The sequence below is a fragment of the Salvelinus alpinus genome, chromosome 16 (assembly GCF_045679555.1).
Source record: "Salvelinus alpinus chromosome 16, SLU_Salpinus.1, whole genome shotgun sequence".
NCBI classification, from domain to species: domain Eukaryota; kingdom Metazoa; phylum Chordata; class Actinopteri; order Salmoniformes; family Salmonidae; genus Salvelinus; species Salvelinus alpinus.
The window spans coordinates 38,900,002-38,920,472 of record NC_092101.1 but is presented as its reverse complement, the minus strand read 5'-3'; the positions used below and the strand labels follow the sequence as shown (position 1 = coordinate 38,920,472).

The 20,471-nt window shown below is 43.1% G+C and overlaps 1 protein-coding gene across 1 annotated transcript; it reads left to right on the top strand.

The window, feature by feature from the left end:
• The first annotated feature begins 2,201 nt into the window (after positions 1-2,201).
• scp2b (sterol carrier protein 2b) lies at positions 2,202-19,940 on the top strand. The gene is made up of 5 exons (XM_071346147.1): positions 2,202-2,350; positions 3,047-3,146; positions 11,696-11,825; positions 12,089-12,168; positions 18,894-19,940. The coding sequence occupies exons 1-5, from the start codon at positions 2,307-2,309 to the stop codon at positions 18,987-18,989; spliced, it is 450 nt and encodes a 149-aa protein (XP_071202248.1). The 5' UTR covers positions 2,202-2,306; the 3' UTR covers positions 18,990-19,940.
• The last annotated feature ends 531 nt before the right edge of the window (positions 19,941-20,471 follow it).

Here is a 20,471-nt window from a genome sequence, read left to right as displayed (position 1 = left end):
AGCGGAAGGAGGAAGTGTTTTACAGGATATTGACACCTTGTGGTACGTCAGCGGGGGAACATTACCCACTAAAGTTTGTTTCCTATGGCGCACTGCAGACCTCTGTTTACATTTACTGTACTTTGACAAAGTAAGTTTCGTATACATGATTAATCTCACACACAACATAATGATAAATAGTGTACATGTTTGCTACTCAAGGTGATGTTTTCCTCATAATAATATGTTTTTCTTTTTAAAATTCAGGGGGTATTGTAGATCTCTGCCTGACCACAATGTGACAAATAGAAAGGGTTCAAACAAATGTTTTTTGTTACTATTTTCTGGAACGAAAAGAGACAACGTTCAGTTTTAGTACAATACTTATACTATACCAGCAGAGGGCAGCATATGCTTGATCAGTGAATGGTTTGGTCTGGCCACGGCAAGCGTTCGCTCAATGCTGTGCTCCCCCTATCTAAAACAACAGACTGTCACTCGCAGCAGTCGGCAGTAACAAAACATTGTCTGGCTTACCTCGGCTTGGAAAACTGTTAGCCTATCATTTCTGTTGGGCGAGAGAGTAATCAAGCCAACTTGAGTTTGACGCTCTGCCTTAAATCCTCCCCCACCTGCCACCAGCAGCAGCCACAGCATCCATCAATTTCCCCTCCTTGGATCCATCCCTCAACCTAGCTCCCTGCCCTAAGAGTGTGACTGTTCATAGCCCCCATTAGACTGATGCGATTTTCTGCTGTTATGTTTGCCTCCATTCTGCAGATTGCAAACGGGTTGACCCGGCCTGGCCTGTGCATAAACAGCAGTGTCATTTGCTAACACCCCCCGCCCCCACGTCCTCTCACATAGCCTCTCGATCCCAACACTCTTAGAAAAAAGGTGCTCTGCAGAACTATATAGGGTTCTTTAGTTTATTCCCATAGGATTCCTATTAGATTCAGCCATGCTTCATTGCCCTTCCAACATTTCCTAACCTCCTACCCCTTCTAATGCGACTAACCCCGATGCTCCGATCTCTTTTTCCCATGCCCGGCTACAAAACTTCTCCCTGTATTGGATTTTGGTGATATTGTTTACATGCATGCGGCAACCTCAGCTTTAAAACCCTTGGATGCAGTCTACCATCCAGCAATACGTTTTATCACAGGGGACAATTTTATGACTCATCATAGCAGTCTGTATAAAAATGTGGGATGGGCCTCACTGTCTGTAAGAAGAGAGCTGCATTCTCTCTTATTTATTTACAAAGCAATCTTACAGAAATTCCCTCTATATGTAACATCATTAATTAAGATAAGAATCATAAGTTACAAAACCCGTTCACAGGAATGGATAACACTAGAGATTTGGGAAAATCTGCGTTTTGTTTTTTTACCCTAATTTGTGGAACAATCTTCAAGAGTTCACTGCAGTTAGATGTGCTGGTGCCACTCAGGCAGTTAAAATGATTGATTGAGGACCTCTATGTAGTTGAATGTGATTGCTTTTATTACATGTTTATTTTTGTTTATTGTGCTGAATTATTGTTTTATACACATGTGTATGTTGTTTTAATATTCCGTTTTTTTGGTAATGTGTACAGGGCTCTCTTGTGAAATAGAGTTTTAATCTCAATGTGACTCGATTAAATAAAGGTTAAATAAAATAAAATCGGTGCCTTTTGTAATAAGCACACATTCAGATACAATATACATTCGTTCTTCAGACACATCACAACAGTGAAATAAATAATGCATATATCTTAAACATAGCAAGGCTTATCATTGGTTAAATTAGGGGTTTACGCCAGAATAATATTGAACATGTGTGATTTGAATAGCCCAACTTTTGAAATTGTGGATAAAAAATCTTTGCCTCCAAGGAACTGTAGAGTGCTGCACTAAAGATCAAACCATCACCCTCTCTTCTATCGTCATGTAGGGTCTTACGGAGTAGCATAAAGAAGGAATTTCGGGTAGCTAGCTATAAAGTGGTTTCACAAACATAGAGAATGTTAGAGGCCTCTAGTGGCCAAAAGGCGTTTTAGCACGGGCAGCGCCATTGAGGGCTTCCACCATTTTAATGTAGTTAACCGGGTGAGACTTCCAACTTCATTGGCTGACCCCTCTTGGTGGGGTCATGTCCAACCGGGTCACAGGAGGGATCAGCTAATCGTGAAGAAGAAAATGTACTACTTTAAAATGGAGATTGCCATCGGCAATGATTTCACAGACACTATAATATCACAGATACAAAAATGAGTCCTCTATCTATCTCTATGTTCACAACAGCACGAATAGTTGCACACCAGCTGTGTCGGCCCCTGAAAAATGGTTGTTTCACAAAACAAAATGCGCGAATCGCAGGTTGTAAGGTGAGATACTTGGGGTTAGTAAAATTATCACAGCCCTTTAATTGGCACTCGTTACCTCGAATTATCCATCTGGGTCGGGTCACCCTTGTGAAATGCAAGGGTGTAAAGGTAGCTTGATAGCTAGCTTATTCAAAACAATGACATAACTGTTAGCAGCTAACACCTGACTTGTGCAATACTTACCGAAAAATGACACCACCCGAGATAAAAATTCTTGCCAACCTGACATGGATTCAATAAGAATACAATACATCTTAATTCATCCATTTGCTTGCAGGTTATTAATTTTAACGCACTGGCTTTACGTTCATCAAATTGCATTTAGATGTCTAACGCTTCAGATAAGCCTAATTATGTAATCAAATTAGAGCCAACCCTTTTCTACAATTTACATCAAATGTTTTCTGCTCTCTGCATTTGAACTGCGTTCACTGATAATTAGACTAGTTGAAAGACAACACCATCATGTTGTGACTGAGGCAAGAGCCTTATGAGGACTCTTAGTAAGCCTGTGTAATCTACCCCCATCCTATTAGTCTGTTGCCTAGCGTCGTGTTTAAGACTATCATGCTATTTCTCTTTTCTCCTGCTGAATAGTCCTAATTGTTTTGTTATAGTTGTGCCTCACAGGCTATGTATGGCATGCCTCCTGTTATGCTGTCAATTGTGTGTGGTTTCTCTATGTGTGTCTCTCAGCTCTCAGAGGATCCAGTCAGTTAACACCAATGCAGGGCGCAGCCTGGAGGGGTTCAAGGCCCATGCAGTCTTCCAGGAGATCAACAAGAAGCTGGAGGAGGTATCTGCATTCATTACTGTGTGTTATCTGTTTCAGGTGTCATGTATTGCAGTTTACACTACAAACCCACATCCTGTTTTCACATCAAAATGCTTTGACCTCTTTTTTGATCCTTTTCACAGAAAATGTGCATATTGTGACATCTGACCATTTCCCCCACAGTACAGCCATAGAATGAGGGTTCATTTTTTAGGTGGTTTTCAATAAAACATCACAATACGTTCGATTTGGCTGCTGGGGGGCAAGTAGACCCCCAGCTACATGTCATTTTCAAGTCATTTTCGAGAATTTGGCAGTACATCCAACCGGCCTCACAACCGCAGACCACGTGTAACCACTCTAGGCCAGGACCTCCACATCCGTCTTTTTCATCTGTGGGATCGTCTGAGAAGGAGCAGTGCTGAGGAGTATTTCTGTCTGTAATTTTTTTTAAATATATATATATATATATATAATTCTGATTGGCTGGGCCTGGCTCCCCATTGAGTGGACCTGGTCCCAAGTGGGTTGGCCTATGCTCTCCCAGGCCCACCCATGGCTGCGCCCCATCCCAGTCATGTGAAATCCAAAGATTAGGGCCAAATTAATTTATTTAAATTGAATGAATTCCTTCTATGAACCGTAACTTAGTAAAATTTTGAAATTGTTGGATGTTGCTTTTATGTTTTTGTTCAATATACATGCTTTTCATGATCAGTGAACATCAATAATCATGTCAGATATGTGAAGGTACCTATCTGTTTGACATGTAGTTAGTTAAGCAAACATCATTTAGCCTGCTTCATCAGAGATTACGGAAGATTGCAAAGGAAAACATTATCAGCTAACAGTACCACGGCAAATGCGCCCTTCTGCTGTTAGACAGGCAGAGCCCACAAAAGATGAGAAATTAACCTAAACCACTCATAGTTGTCAGGTGTAGTTCACTTTTATTTTCTATCGCTAATTGTTTCAGATGGACTTCATATTTATTCATTGGATGGTTCTCCCATTGATCAGGTTCCCACCTACCAATATCTGGGCATTTGGATTGACAAAGATAATGTTTAAAAACATATGGATGAGCTAGTTAACAAGATAAGATTTAAAGGGGGCTTCTTTTTTTTAGAAATGGATCTTGACTCCCTAAATAGCAGGAAGCAGATTGTGCAGCCAGCATTCCTGCCAGTTCTTGATTATGGTGACACAATTTACCAGATTGCAGCAGAAAGAGACCCTGGTCTCAATGGTGACTCAATATTTAAATAAAGTAAAAAAAAAAAAATATATATATATATGTATACAAATAATGGTGGCCAATATTGAGAGATATCATGAGGCTACCCTCACATATCTGATCATGAAAGGCATGCAGTTACTTGCTGTATAACTGATGATCTAAATGTGCGCCATTGATTTGCATAGAATAATCAGAAATGTGTAGGTCTGGCCATGCTCTTTAAGAGGTGATGATATTACAACCAAATGGTTAACATTTATTTAAGTCCCTTGAAAACGGCACTCAGTTGTCAATGGTTTAAGCAGAGCTGTGGGTCTCTTTGCTCCCAAGCAAGCAAATCGAACACGCTACACCTTATTGTGACGTTACATTGAAAACGACCTATTGATTCTACATGAAGAAGATAAACAATTTCTGTTCCTATAGACTCTTTCGACTTTGACTGTAGCACACTTGGATCCATTCCCGGAAACAGGCCTTTTCCCTTGTCATACAATAACCAGGTTTCCATCCATGTCGGATAAAAAAATGTAATGACAGGCCTGATGTTGACAAAACAAAATACGCTAGACAAGGTGGGATATTTTTGTGTCGGTGAAATTAATTATGCGAGAAATGCTTTTATGCGCAAATATTCATATAAAAACCCTACCGAAGTAAACTTGGAGTCACGTGATGACATGTTGTTTGGTCTTCCCACTACCACTCATCGGGAAAGCATGCAGTTTATTAGGCTACATATGAAATAAGTTACGATGAACTTCACAGGGTGGTGCAAGGCGATGAGCTTGATGCTCCTTTCCAATAAATATCGAGGGTCTTATTCTGGTGACATGATCTTCGATGCTTGGCTGCCATATGACAAATTAATATTGCTCTTTTGTCCATAATAATCTCATCATGGATGTTATACTTGCGCTCTAGCCAACAGCGCTCTTGGCTAGAACGCACGTGCCAATACCGGAGTGGGCACACTTGCTATAAAACGCAACATAGAGTTAAAAATGTGATGGAAACCCATTTAACTAGTATTTTTTATTCGGTACATGGGAATTTACTCACAAAAGGTATTTTTATGTGCACTACATCAAGCACAGTCTCATCTGCAACAAGTACATTTGATGGAAACAAATCTCTGGTGGGAAAATGCACATATAGTTTTTTTTGCGGATTTTAGAATACTCTCAATCTGTCACCAATTGGATGGAAACCTAGCTCATGATATAAGTTGTTATGCTGTTTGAATCAATCAGATAAATGGTTCTGCACTCTAAAGTTGTGTGTTCATTTGCAGCTGCTCTGCTTCTGACCTCACTACTATAAACATCACAAGCTGGATGATGACAGAACTCTCTCTCCCTCTGTCACTCTTTCACTTTTCTCTTTTTCTCTTCTCTCTCTCTCTCGCCTTAACTCAGCCTAGCCAGCAGTGAACAGTAGTCTGTTAGGTCCAAAATACACGACTAGATGTCTATTATACATAGAGTACCAGTCAAAGGTTTGAACACACCTACTTATACACATGGAATCATGTAGTAACCAAAAAAGTGTTAAACAAATCCAAATATATTTTATATTTGAGATTCTTCAAAGTAGCCACCCCTTTGCCTTGATAACGGCTTTGCATTCTTTCAACCAGCTTCATGAGGTAGTCATCTGGAATGCTTTTCCAACAAGGAAAGGAGTCTTGAAGGAGTTCCCACATATGCTGAGCACTTGTTGGCTGCTTTTCCTTCACTCTGCGGTCCAACTCATCTCAAACCATCTCAATTGGGTTGAGGTCAGGTGATTGTGGAGGCCAAGTCATCTGATGCAGCACTCCATCACCCTCCTTCTTGGTCAAATAGCCCTTACACAGCCTGGAGGTGTGTTTTGGGTCATTGTCCTGTTGAAAAACAAATGAGTGTCCCGCTAAGCGCAAACCAGATGGGATGGCGTATCACTACAGAATGCTGTGGAAGCCATGCTGATTAAGATTGCCTTGAATTCTAAATAAATCACTGACAGTGTCACCAGCACCATCACACCTCCTCCTTCATGCTTCACGGTGGGAACCATACATGCGGAGATCATCCGTTCACCTACTCTGCGTCTCACAAAGACACGGGTGTTGGATCCAAGAATCTCACATTTCGACTCATCAGACCAAAGGACTGATTTTCACTGGTCTAATGTCCATTGCTCGTGTTTCTTGGCCCAAGCCAGTCTCTTCTTCTTATTGGTGTCCTTTAACAGTGGTTCTTTGCAGCAATTCAACCGTGAAGGCCTGATTCACGCAGTCTCCTCTGAACAGTTGATGTTGAGACATGTCTGTTAATTGAACTCTGAAGCATTTATTTGGCTTGCAATTTCTGAGGCTGGTAACTCTAATGAACAATTCCTCTGCAGCAGAGGTAACTCTGGGTCTTCCTTTCCTATGGCGGAACTCATGAGAGCCAGTTTCATCATAGTGCTTGCTGGTTTTTGCAAATGCACTTGAAGAAACTTTTAAAGTTCTTGAAATTTTCCAGATTGACTGACCTTCATGTCTTAAAGTATCTTAAAGTCATTTAGCAGACGCTCTTATCCAGAGCGACTTACAAGTTGGTGCATTCACCTTATGATATCCAGTGGAACAACCACTTTACAATAGTGCATCTAACTCTTTTAAGGGGGGGGGGGGGTTAGAAGGATTACTTTATCCTATCCTAGGTATTCCTTAAAGAGGTGGTGTTTCAGGTGTTTCCGGAAGGTGGTGATTGACTCCGCTGACCTGGCGTCGTGGGGGAGTTTGTTCCACCATTGGGGTGCCAGAGCAGCGAACAGTTTTGACTGGGCTGAGCGGGAGCTGTACTTCCTCAGAGGTAGGGAGGCGAGCAGGCCAGAGGTGGATGAACGCAGTGCCCTTGTTTGGGTGTAGGGCCTGATCAGAGCCTGAAGGTACGGAGGTGCCGTTCCCCTCACAGCTCCGTAGGCAAGCACCATGGTCTTGTAGCGGACGCGAGCTTCAACTGGAAGCCAGTGGAGAGAGCGGAGGAGCGGGGTGACGTGAGAGAACTTGGGAAGGTTGAACACCAGACGGGCTGCGGCGTTCTGGATGAGTTGTAGGGGTTTAATGGCACAGGCAGGGAGCCCAGCCAACAGCGAGTTGCAGTAGTCCAGACGGGAGATGACAAGTGCCTGGATTAGGACCTGCGCCGCTTCCTGTGTGAGGCAGGGTCGTACTCTGCGAATGTTGTAGAGCATGAACCTACAGGAACGGGTCACCGCCTTGATGTTAGTTGAGAACGACAGCGTGTTGTCCAGGATCACGCCAAGGTTCTTAGCACTCTGGGAGGAGGACACAATGGAGTTGTCAACCGTGATGGCGAGATCATGGAACGGGCAGTCCTTCCCCGGGAGGAAGAGCAGCTCCGTCTTGCCGAGGTTCAGCTTGAGGTGGTGATCCGTCATCCACACTGATATGTCTGCCAGACATGCAGAGATGCAATTCGCCACCTGGTTATCAGAAGGGGGAAAGGAGAAGATTAATTGTGTGTCGTCTGCATAGCAATGATAGGAGAGACCATGTGAGGATATGACAGAGCCAAGTGACTTGGTGTATAGCGAGAATAGGAGAGGGCCTAGAACAGAGCCCTGGGGGACACCAGTGGTGAGAGCACGTGGTGCGGAGACAGATTCTCGCCACGCCACCTGGTAGGAGCGACCTGTCAGGTAGGACGCAATCCAAGCGTGGGCCGCGCCGGAGATGCCCAACTCGGAGAGGGTGGAGAGGAGGATCTGATGGTTCACTGTATCAAAGGCAGCCGATAGGTCTAGAAGGATGAGAGCAGAGGAGAGAGAGTTAGCTTTAGCAGTGCGGAGCGCCTCCGTGACACAGAGAAGAGCAGTCTCAGTTGAATGACTAGTCTTGAAACCTGACTGATTTGGATCAAGAAGGTCATTCTGAGAGAGATAGCAGGAGAGCTGGCCAAGGACGGCACGTTCAAGAGTTTTGGAGAGAAAAGAAAGAAGGGATACTGGTCTGTAGTTGTTGACATCGGAGGGATCGAGTGTAGGTTTTTTCAGCAGGGGTGCAACTCTCGCTCTCTTGAAGGCGGAAGGGACGTAGCCAGCGGTCAAGGATGAGTTGATGAGCGAGGTGAGGTAAGGGAGAAGGTCTCCGGAAATGGCCTGGAGAAGAGTGGAGGGGATAGGGTCAAGCGGGCAGGTTGTTGGGTGGCCGGCCGTCACAAGACGCGAGATTTCATCTGGAGAGAGAGGGGAGAAAGAGGTCAAAGCACAGGGTAGGGCAGTGTGAGCAGAACCAGCGGTGTCGTTTGACTTAGCAAACGAGGATCGGATGTCGTCGACCTTCTTTTCAAAATGGTTGACGAAGTCATCCGCAGAGAGGGAGGAGGAGGGGGGAGGGGGAGGAGGATTCAGGAGGGAGGAGAAGGTGGCAAAGAGCTTCCTAGGGTTAGAGGCAGATGCTTGGAATTTAGAGTGGTAGAAAGTGGCTTTAGCAGCAGAGACAGAAGAGGAGAATGTAGAGAGGAGGGAGTGAAAGGATGCCAGGTCCGCAGGGAGGCGAGTTTTCCTCCATTTCCGCTCGGCTGCCCGGAGCCCTGTTGCCCTGTTCTGTGAGCTCGCAATGAGTCGTCGAGCCACGGAGCAGGAGGGGAGGACCGAGCCGGCCTGGAGGATAGGGGACATAGAGAGTTAAAGGATGCAGAAAGGGAGGAGAGGAGGGTTGAGGAGGCAGAATCAGGAGATAGGTTGGAGAAGGTTTGAGCAGAGGGAAGAGATGATAGGATGGAAGAGAGAGTAGCGGGGGAGAGAGAGCGAAGGTTGGGACGGCGCGATACCATCCGAGTGGGGGCAGTGTGGGAAGTGTTGGATGAGAGCGAGAGGGAAAAGGATACAAGGTAGTGGTCGGAGACTTGGAGGGGAGTTGCAATGAGATTAGTGGAAGAACAGCATCTAGTAAAGATGAGGTCAAGCGTATTGCCTGCCTTGTGAGTAGGGGGGGGAGGTGAGAGGGTGAGGTCAAAAGAGGAGAGGAGTGGAAAGAAGGAGGCAGAGAGGAATGAGTCAAAGGTAGACGTGGGGAGGTTAAAGTCACCCAGAACTGTGAGAGGTGAGCCATCCTCAGGAAAGGAACTTATCAAGGCGTCAAGCTCATTGATGAACTCTCCAAGGGAACCTGGGGGGCGATAAATGATAAGGATGTTAAGCTTGAAAGGGCTGGTAACTGTGACAGCATGGAATTCGATAGACAGATGGGTCAGGGGAGAGAGAGAGAATGTCCACTTGGGAGAGATGAGGATCCCAGTGCCACCACCCCGCTGACCAGAAGCTCTCGGGGTGTGCGAGAACACGTGGGCAGACGAGGAGAGAGCAGTAGGAGTAGCAGTGTTATCTGTGGTAATCCATGTTTCCGTCAGTGCCAAGAAGTCGAGGGACTGGAGGGAAGCATAGGCTGAGATGAACTCTGCCTTGTTGGCCGCAGATCGGCAGTTCCAGAGGCTGCTGGAGACCTGGAACTCCACGTGGGTCGTGCGCGCTGGGACCACCAGGTTAGAGGGGCGGCGGCCACTCGGTGTGAAGCGTTTGTATGGTCTGTGCAGAGAGGAGAGAAGAGGGATAGACAGACACATAGTTGACAGGCTACAGAAGAGGCTACGCTAATGCAAAGGAGATTGGAATGACACTACACGTCTCGAATGTTCAGAAAGTTAAGCTTTCGTTGCAAAAAAAATCAAAAAAAATCTTATTGACTAAAATGATACAGTGCTGCTGGCTGTCGGAGTAGGCTAGCTAGCAGTGGCTGCGTTGTTGACTTAGTTTGAAAGTGTAGCTGGCTAGGTAGCCTCGGTAACTGGCTAGGTAACCTTGACAATTTACTCTAAACTACACAATTATCTTGGATACAACGACAGCAAAGACAACTATGTAGCTAGCTAACACTACACTAATCAAGTCGTTCCGTTGTAATGTAGAAACTAATGTAATAGTTTCTACAGTGCTGCTATTCGGTAGCCGGTAGACGTTGGCTAGCTGCTAGCTGCTGGCTAGCTAGCAGTGTTGACTAGGACGAAAATAGCTGACTAGCTAACCTCGGTAATTACGATAATTACTCTAAACTACACAATTATCTTTGATACAAAGACGGCTATGTAGCTAGCTAAGATCAGACAAGTCAAACCGTTGTACTGTAATGAAATGTAATACTACCTGCGTAGCGAAATGCGAAATGCGACCACTCGCTCCAACAGTGCTGCTATTCGGTAGACGGTAGACGTTGGCTAGCTGCTAGCTGCTGGCTAGCTAGCAGTGTTGACTAGGACGAAAATAGCTGACTAGCTAACCTCGGTAATTACGATAATTACTCTAAACTACACAATTATCTTTGATACAAAGACGGCTATGTAGCTAGCTAAGGTCAGACAAGTCAAGTCAAACTGTTGTACAACACAAATGATTGGCTCAAACGCATTAAGAAGGAAAGAAATTCCACAAAATAACTTCTAACAAGGCACACCTGTTAATTGAAATGCATTCCAGGTGACTACCTCATGAAGCTGGTTGAGAGAATGCCGAGCGTGTGCAAAGCTGTCATCAAGGAAATGGTGGCTACTTTGAAGAATATCAAATATATTTAGATTTGTTTAACACTTTTTTGGTTACTACATGATTCCATATGTGTTATTTAATAGTTTTGATGTCTTTACTATTATTATACAATGTAGAAAATAGTAAAAAATAAAGAAAAACCCTTGAATGAGTAGGTGTGTCAACTTTTGACTGGTACTGTATATAGACAGAATTCAATGTAACTAAACTAGTCTGCAACTCTTTTGACTCTGGATGTGTGACATCATCTCCACTCAAGGAGGTTTTCCTCTGTTGTCCTACTTTTAGATTTTCCATCCTTGTGTAAGTATGTCTGGCAGCAGTGCTCTCTGGTTCCCATTAGGATCTCTCTCTGTTTTGGTATTATGTTATTCCACTGCTATGTATCTGATTATCCACAGAATAATACAATATTACAGGAAAAAAACAAAAAAAACAATTCCTTGTTAGACATGTTCAGAAAATAGTTGTCCAATAGCCTAATTGATCGTTAATGTAAGAGTAGCATGTCTGTGGTTTCAGTGAATGCTTTGTTATTTTATTGATTTTATAAGGCACATGGATAAAAAAGATTGTTTAACTGGATGTGAAATGTTTTGTTTAGGTGAATAAGAAAAATATTTTGTGTCCTTCGTCTTTAGACATGACGATATAAACAGCTTTTGTTATTGATGAACACAGTACTTATTATCCTAATTGTTATGACTACCTTGTACTACCTTGTATTTCTCTGTAGGATGGGGAGTCATTTGTGAAGAAGATTGGAGGGGTGTTTTCCTTTAAGGTGAAGGATGGTCCGGATGGTCAGGAAGCGACCTGGATAGTGGACGTGAAGAATGGCAAGGGTTGCGTTCACAATGACACAGGTAAGAACAGCAAGGGCTGCATCCACAACGACAGGTCAGAATTAGCGGTTTGGTCCACATTGAGAGTGAGAATGTAAATTAGCTGAATTCACAAAGAAACGTGTGGAGGGAAAAATATCTAGTTGTATTTTCACAGGCTGTATCATGATTTGTGGTTTTCAATTTACAGTATTTTATGATCAATAAACAAGTATTTTTTTCTCTCTCTTGCTGTAATTCTCTCTTCCTTCATCTACCCTTCCTCTCCTTCGACCCCTTTCTAGCAAAGAAAGCAGACTGCACCATTTCCATGTCAGATGCAGACCTGCTGGCCTTGATGACGGGGAAAATGAACCCACAGACAGTAAGTATTGGCCTTGATTTGAGGGAGTTAATACTCTGTATTTCAGTCAGTCTCATGGTTATGAGCTTGCACATGGACATCACCAGGACCTGACTTTTGGGGCTTTAGCCCAAATGATTTGGGTCAGCCCCGAAACTTTTGCTCTGCTGCGATGGTGTAAAAAAAACAAAATTGGTTGTCAACTGAATGCACCATTTAGTTTGTAGAGCTGTGATAATGTGAAACTCCCGAAGTCATTCAACCATTATAAACAAGGGTGTAGTGCTGCCGGTGAGCAGCAGAGGGACGCTCTGCCACTTCTCAGAATGGTGTGGTGGCTCATAAGATCACTTAATGATTTATTAGTATTCTACACAGCAAACCGAATATAATAGCATAGATAATGTTAGGCTACTGTTAGACTAAAAACACCACGTCATTTCTTATGAAAATTTAGGATGATTGTGCTGAAATGTTGCTTTTTCTCTCTCGTGTACTCGGAGTCCACCATAGGTCAGTCAATGGTTAATTGTGAAATAAGGTATGCTAGGTAACAAGCTTCACTGATTGACTGACTTCATCGACATAGTCTAGACTCCTGCTATGGGGCCCAGCAGATCTTTATTATCCTGGTCCCAGACCTGCTTGTGCTTTATGTCATGACAACCACCATATATAGGACTTGTCCGGACAGCACAAACAGATCTGGGAACAGGTTAAGTCTTCATGGCTCCTTAAGAAGTGGCTTCCTTCTTCCTTGGCCCCCATGCACACCTGTTTGTCCGTCCATTAAAGGGACCTGGGGTGGAAACGCAAAGTTATTTGTATTTATTATGGATCCCCATTAGTTCCTGCCAAGTTAGCAGCTACTCTTCCTGGGGTTTATTATGGATCCCCATTAGTTCCTGCCAAGGCAGCAGCTACTCTTCCTGGGGTTTATTATGGATCCCCATTAGTTCCTGCCAAGGCAGCAGCTACTCTTCCTGGGGTCCAGCCAAATCTAAGGCAGTTTATAATTTTTTTAAATCATTACATTCACAGATTTCACAACACCCTGTGTGCCCTCAGGCCCCTACTCCACCACCACCACATATCTACAGTACAAAATCCATGTGTACGTGTGCGTATGTTATCGTATGTGTATGCATATGTCTGTATATGCCTGTGCCTATGTTTGTGTTGCTTCACAGTCCCCGCTGTTCCATAAGGTGTATTTTTATCTGTTTTTAAAAAATCTAATTTTACTGATTGCATCGATTACTTGATGTGGAATAGAGTTCCATGTAGTCATGGCTCTATGTAGTACTGTGTGCCTCCCATAGTCTGTTCTGGACTTGGGGACTGTGAAGAGACCTCTTGTGGCATGTCTTGTGGGGTATGCATGGGTGTCCGAGCTGTGCGCCAGTAGTTCAAACAGACAGCTCGGTACATTCAACATGTCAATACCTCTCATAAATACAAGCAGGGATGAAGTCAATCTCCTCCACTTTCAGTCAGGAGAGATTGACATGCATATTATTAATATTAGCTCTCTGTGTACATCCAAGGGCCAGCCACGCTGCCATGTTTTGAGCCAATTGCAATTTTCCTAAGTCCCTTTTTGTGGCACCTGACCACATGACTGAACAGTAGTCCAGGTGCGACAAAACTAGGCCCTGTAGGACCTGCCTTGTTGATAGTGTTGTTAAGAAGGCAGAGCATCGCTTTATTATGGACACACTTCTCCACATCTTAGCTACTGTTAAATCAATATGTTTTGAGCATGACCGTTTACAATCCAGGGTTACTCCAAGCTGTTTAGTCATCTGAACTTGCTCAATTTCCACATTATTTATTAGAAGATTTAGTTGAGGTTTATGGTTTAGTGAGTGTTTTGTCCCAAATTCAATGCTTTTAGTTTTAGAAATATTTAGGACTAACTTATTCCTTGCAGTCCACTCTGAAACTAACTGCAACTCTTTAAGTGTTTCAGTAATTTCACTCGCTGTAGTAGCTGACATGAATAGTGTTGAGTCATCTGCATAGGAAGACACAAAAGAACACCCTCTGTTGTACTGGGTTCCCAGAGGAACAGACAGGGCATTAGCCTCCTGACAAGTGCTCAACTTAAAAGAGCCTATTACCCTTATTGTTTCTGTAATTGGGACATGTTCTGTAATAAAAAATAATGGGTTCAATATGAGTAAGGCTGCGGTCAACGTCTGGTTAATGTCCGTGTTATTTTACTTTTAATTTGCTCGGCGTGTAGGTATGTGTTATTGAGTGGAATTTCTTTTACCATGTTGTAGTATTCAAACTCAGCTCTTATTTTGTGTTGCCTTGCGCTGTATAGTAGTTCATAGTGACTTTCATTGTACAATGATGTCATACTTGTTGACCTTATAACTAGAAGTACTATTCTCTATTATTCTTTTCCAGAAGGTTGTTTTGACCATGAGTCTATTTCTTCTTCTTCTACGCTCGGGTTTATACAAAGCCTTTTATAACAGAGGATAGGTGTCTTTGGAACTAAGGACACCTCCAAGGCTTCTGTTATCATGTGTCCGTTGAGTTCTGTACTCGCTTTAGTTTCTTTTCATACAAATTTAAAGACTCAGTCATGATTTCCATCCTACAAGTGGAATGCAGGGGACAGAGTCTCTGTGCCACTGCTGCCTGCCACACATGACACAGTCAGTCCCCAGCCCTCCTTTAAGCCCCTCTGGTCTGCAGAGCCTCCTCTTCCTGCTCCTCCTCCTGCTGTCCCACTTTCCACTCTGACATTAATCTCTCCACTTTAACTATTTAAACCAGGCAGGAGCACACACTACTGGAGTGAAGAGCAGGTCAGGAATAATTTCCATTCGTGTTGTTTTCCAACCAGCTCAAGAATAATATTTCCCTGCTTTGTTGACTGCAGGGGGATTTACTTTCCACAAAATGGAGGGGCTGCACTTTGACAAAGAATAGTTTGGAGAGATTAATTGTGTGTGCAAGATACAGTTGAAGTCGGAAGTTTACATACACTTAGGTTGGAGTCATTAAAACTTGTTTTTCAACCACTCCACACATTTCTTGTTAACAAACTATAGTTTTGTCAAGTCGGTTAGGACATCTACTTTGTGCATTACACAAGTAATTTTTCAAACAATTGTTTACAGACAGATTATTTCACTTAACTCACTGTGTCAGAAGTTTACAAACACTAAATTGACTGTGCCTTTAAACAGCTTGGAAAATTCCAGAAAATGATGTCATGGCTTTAGAAGCTTCTGATAGGCTAATTGACATCATTTGAGTCAATTGGAGGTGTACCTATAGATGTATTTCAAGGCCTACCTTCAAACTCAGTGCCTCTTTGCTTGACATCATGGGAAAATCAAAATAAATCAGCAAAGACCTCAGAAAAAGAATTGTAGACCTCCACAAGTCTGGTTCATCCTTGGGAGCAATTTCCAAACACCTGAAGGTACCACGTTCATCTGTACAAACAATAGTACGCAAGTATAAACATGGGACCTTGTAGCCGTCATACCGCTCAGGAAAGAGACGTGTTCTGTCTACTAGAGATGAAGGTACTTTGGTGCGGAAAGTGCAAATAAATCCCAGAACAACAGCAAAGGACCTTGTGAAGATGCTGGAGGAAACAGGTACAAAGGTATCTATATCCACAGTAAAACGAGTCCTATATCGACATAACCTGAAAGGCCGCTCAGCAAGGAAGAAGCTACTGCTCCAAAACGCCATAAAAAAGCCAGACTGCGGTTTGCAACTGCACAGGAGACAAAGATCGTAGTTTTTTGAGAAATGTCCTCTGGTTTGATGAAACAAAAATAGAACTGTTTGGCCATAATTACCGTCATTATGTTAGGAGGAAAAAGGGGGAGGCTTGCAAGCCGAAGAACACCATCCCAACCGTGAAGCATGGGGGTGGCAGCATCATGTTGTTTGGGTGCTTTGCTGCAGGAGGGACTGGTGCACTTCACAAAATAGATGGCATCATGAGGATGGAAAATTATGTGGATATATTGAAGCAACATCTCAAGACATCAGTCAGGAAGTTAAAGCTTGGTCGCAAATGGGTCTTCCAAATGGACAATGACCCCAAGCATACTTGCAAAGTCAAGGTATTAGAGTGGCCATCACAAAGCCCTGATCTCAAACACAGAAAATGTGTGGGCAGAACTGAAAAAGCGTGTGCGAGCAAGGAGGCCTACAAACCTGACTCAGTTACACCAGCTCTGTCAGGAGGAACGGGCCAAATTTCACCCAACTTATTGTGCGAAGCTTGTGGAAGGCTACCTGAAATGTTTGACCCAAGTTAAACAATTTAAAGTCAATGCTACCAAATACTAATTGAGTGTATTTAAACTTCTGACCCACTGAGGATGTGATGAAAGAAATAAAAGCTGAAATAATTCTCTCTACTATTATTCTGACATTTCACATACTTAAAATTTAGTGGTGATTCTAACTGACCTAAGACGGAATTTTTACTAGGATTAAATGTCAGGAATTGTGAAAAACTGAGTTTAAATGTATTTGGCTAAGGTGTATGTAAACTTCCGACTTCAACTGTATATATTTTTTTCTGTGTAAGTCGTTGGGGGAGTGCTACTAAGCTAACATATGGAATTGTTTTAAATGTTCAAACCAAAATATATTTTATAATTGAGATTCTTCATTATAGCCACTTTTTGCCTTGACAACAGCGTTGCACTCTCTTGGCATTCTTTCAACCAGCTTCATGAGGTAGTCACCTGGAATGCATTTCAATTAACAGGTGTGCCTTGTTAAAAGTTAATTGTCTGGAATCTCTTTCCTTCTTAATGTGTTTAAGCCAGTCAGTTGTGTTGTGACAAGGTAGAGGTGGTATACAGAAGATAGCCCTATTTGGTAATAGACCAAGTCCATATTATGGCAAGAACAGCTCAAATAAGCAAAGAGAAACAACAGTCCCTCATTACTTTAAGACATGAAGGTCAGTCAATCTGGAAAATTTCAATAACTTTGAAAGTTTCTCCAAGTGCAGTCGCAAAAACCATCAAGCGCTATGATGAAACTGGCTCTCATGAGGACCGCCACAGGAATGGAAGACCCAGAGTTACCTCTGCTGCAGAGGAATTGTTCATTAGAGTTAACTTTACCCTAGAATCCAGCCCAAATAAATGCTTCACAGAGTTCAAGTAACAGACATGTCTCAACATCAAGGCCGACATGGGCAGGTGCGGAAGGCTGACGTGGGCCGATGCGGAAGGCCGACATGGGCCGATGCGGAAGGACGACATAGCTGAAAACTGTAGTTCTGATTAAAGAAGCAATAAAACTGCCCTTCTTTAGACTAGTTGAGCACCGGGTCCTCCCACTCCTGTTTCTATTCTGGTTAGAACCAGTTTGCGCTGTTCTGTGAAGGGAGTAGTACACAGCGTTGTACGAGATCTTCAGTTTCTCAGAACAAGAATAGACTGATGAGTTTCAGAAGAAAGTCCTTTGTTTCTGGCCATTTTGAGCCTGTAATCGAACCCACAAATGCTGATGCACCAGATACTCAACTACTCTAAAGAAGGACAGTTTTATTGCTTCTTAAATCAGAACAACAGTTTTCAGCTGTGTTAACATAATTGCAAAAGGGTTTTCTAATGATCAATTAGCCTTTTAAAATTATAAACTTGGATTAGCTAACACAACATGCCATTGGAACACAGGAGTGATGGTTCCTAATAATGGGCCTCTGTACGCCTATGTAGATATTCCATTAAAAATCAGCCGTTTCCAGCTGCAATTGTCATTTGCAACATTAACAATGTATGTGCTGTATTTCTGATACATTTGTCAGGGTCTACAGGAAATCACAGACTACAAAAAGATAACCAGCCACGTCACGGTCACCGACGCTTCCAGACAAACTAAACACCTTCTTTGCCCGCTTTGAGGATAATACAGTGCCACCGTCGCAGTCCACTAACAAGGACTGCGGCCTCTCCTTCTCCGCGGCCGACGTAAGACATTTAAACGCGTTAACCCACGCAAGGCTGCTGGCCCAGACAGCATCCCTAGCCGTGTCCTAAGAGTATGCGCAGACCAGCTGACTGGTGTGTTTACGCACATATTCAATCGCTCCCTATCCCAGTCTGTTGTCCCCAATGCTTCAAGATGGCTACCATTGTTCCTGTACCCAAGAAGGCAAAGATAACTGAACTAAATGACTACCGCCCCGTAGCACTCACTTCTGTCATCATGAAGTGCTTTGAGAGACTCCTCAAGGATCATATCACCCCGACCTTACCCACCACCCTAGACCCACTTCAGTTTGCATACCGCCCCAACAGGTCCACAGACGATGCAATCGCCATCATACTGGTGCTTCAACAAATTACTGAAAAAAGGGTCTGAATCCTTATGTAAATGTCATATTTCAGTTTTTTCATACATTTGCAAAAATGTCTCAACCTGTTTTTGCTTTGTCATTATGAGTATTGTGTGTGTATTGATGAGGGGGGAAAAATTATTTGATCTGTTTTAGAATAAGGATGTAACGTTACAAAATGTGAAAAAGTTAAGGGGTCTGAATACTTTCTGAATGCACTGTATAGTTTTTTCTCTGCTCGAGGGCAACGGTGTCTAAATGGAATTTGTATTTGTGGTCCTGACAACTGGACCTTTTTTGGAACACCATTATTTTTGTCTTAGAGATTTACTGTCAGGACAAGTTTCTCCCTCTCTCTCTGTTCTGGTTCTAATGACTGACTCTCTCTTCTGATCCTCAGGCGTTCTTCCAGGGCAAGCTGAAGATCACAGGGAACATGGGAATGGCCATGAAGCTCCAGAGTCTGCAGCTGCAGCCAGGCAAAGCCAAGCTGTGAGGTAGAACCTGGGGTGAGGCAGAGGTTACCGCCCTAGCGCTGGTCTAGGATCAGTGCTTCATATCACAATCCTAACCTTAACCACTAGGGGTTACAACAACAAACCTGGTCCAAGACCTGCACTAAGGGTAACTTCTACATTTTCTGTAGCTCAACAGCAGCCACCACCATCCAACTAGTAGTGTGAGGAGGGAGGGGGGCACGCACTGTAGGAGGAAACGATGCGAGTAGAGATGGAATGATGGATGGAGAGAAATACTGTTTTCAACATCTACCTCTCTTTCTCTGACCCCCTCTGTCTTTTTCTAATATATTAAGGACCAGAACACATTAGAATAGAGATATACCGTAGGGGTGTAGTCTACTCTCTCTCCAACTGTGTAATTTTATATTTATTCAGACTGATTTATTATGACTCACAGAATATCTGTTTGTATGATGTCATTAATTGAATCATGCCCCTCATCTGGCGATTTCTGACCTTTTTCCTCTTAAGTTTCATGTGTGTATTGGTAATGGAAATACAATTGCTCTTGACAATTGGGACAGGATGAATCATGTCTTGTATGGTCTCAGAGCTGTGCTACACAGTAATTTCTCCCTATTCAGCCTTTATGAGAGATGAATGGATAAAACAGTAAAGTGCCTCTCAGGTGTGGAATATTCCCTGGTGTCATGAACAAGTGTAAAAACATTGATACTGTCTCATAATATCAGCTTCATAATATCTAAAACAGGACAGGATGGTCCACTGAATGTTACATTTACATTTTAGTCATTTAGCAGACACTCTTATCCAGAGTGACTTACAGTAGTGAGTGCATACATTTCCGTACTCTGTTACTGTGTTACTTTCAGCTATGTTGTTGTGACTCTGACCATCTGACCCACTGATGATGCTAAAGTGATTTCTACTAAATAAACTCTCTTACTAATAAACACTGAAATAAGTTTGATTCTCCCTCTTTAGAATTGGTCTACTCCTAGATAGGCATGAAGGGTTGGAGGGGGATAGATGGATAGAGGGAGCTACTGATTATAAAGTTGCATAATTCCAACCAACTGGGGCCATACATAGTCCGGAGACTATTTTTTTGGACTACTGCTGACCCCGTTTTCTAGGGGCCGAGGGAGGCAGAGTCTTTGTCTTTTATGGTTCCATGGTCATAGTAGATTTATGTTGAGGAAGGGGTAACCTAACGTAGCAGGAGTCAAAGAAACGCCTGAAACTAGATCCCCTACATACTGGTCTTGACGAGAAGAAAAAAAAACTGTCAGGGGAGGTCCTCTTCCACACTGTTCAACCAATCCAGTAAATGTGGAGGAGGAGTTAAGATGAAGTGTCGCCTTGTTAACGTCCAAAACATCCATAGGCTCTTTACATTTCCCCTGAAAAATGGGATATCCGGTTGTTGGGGACACACGCGGTAGAGGTTAAGGAAGGGGAAACATTGATCAGATGTCTTAAAGTAAAGATTCACC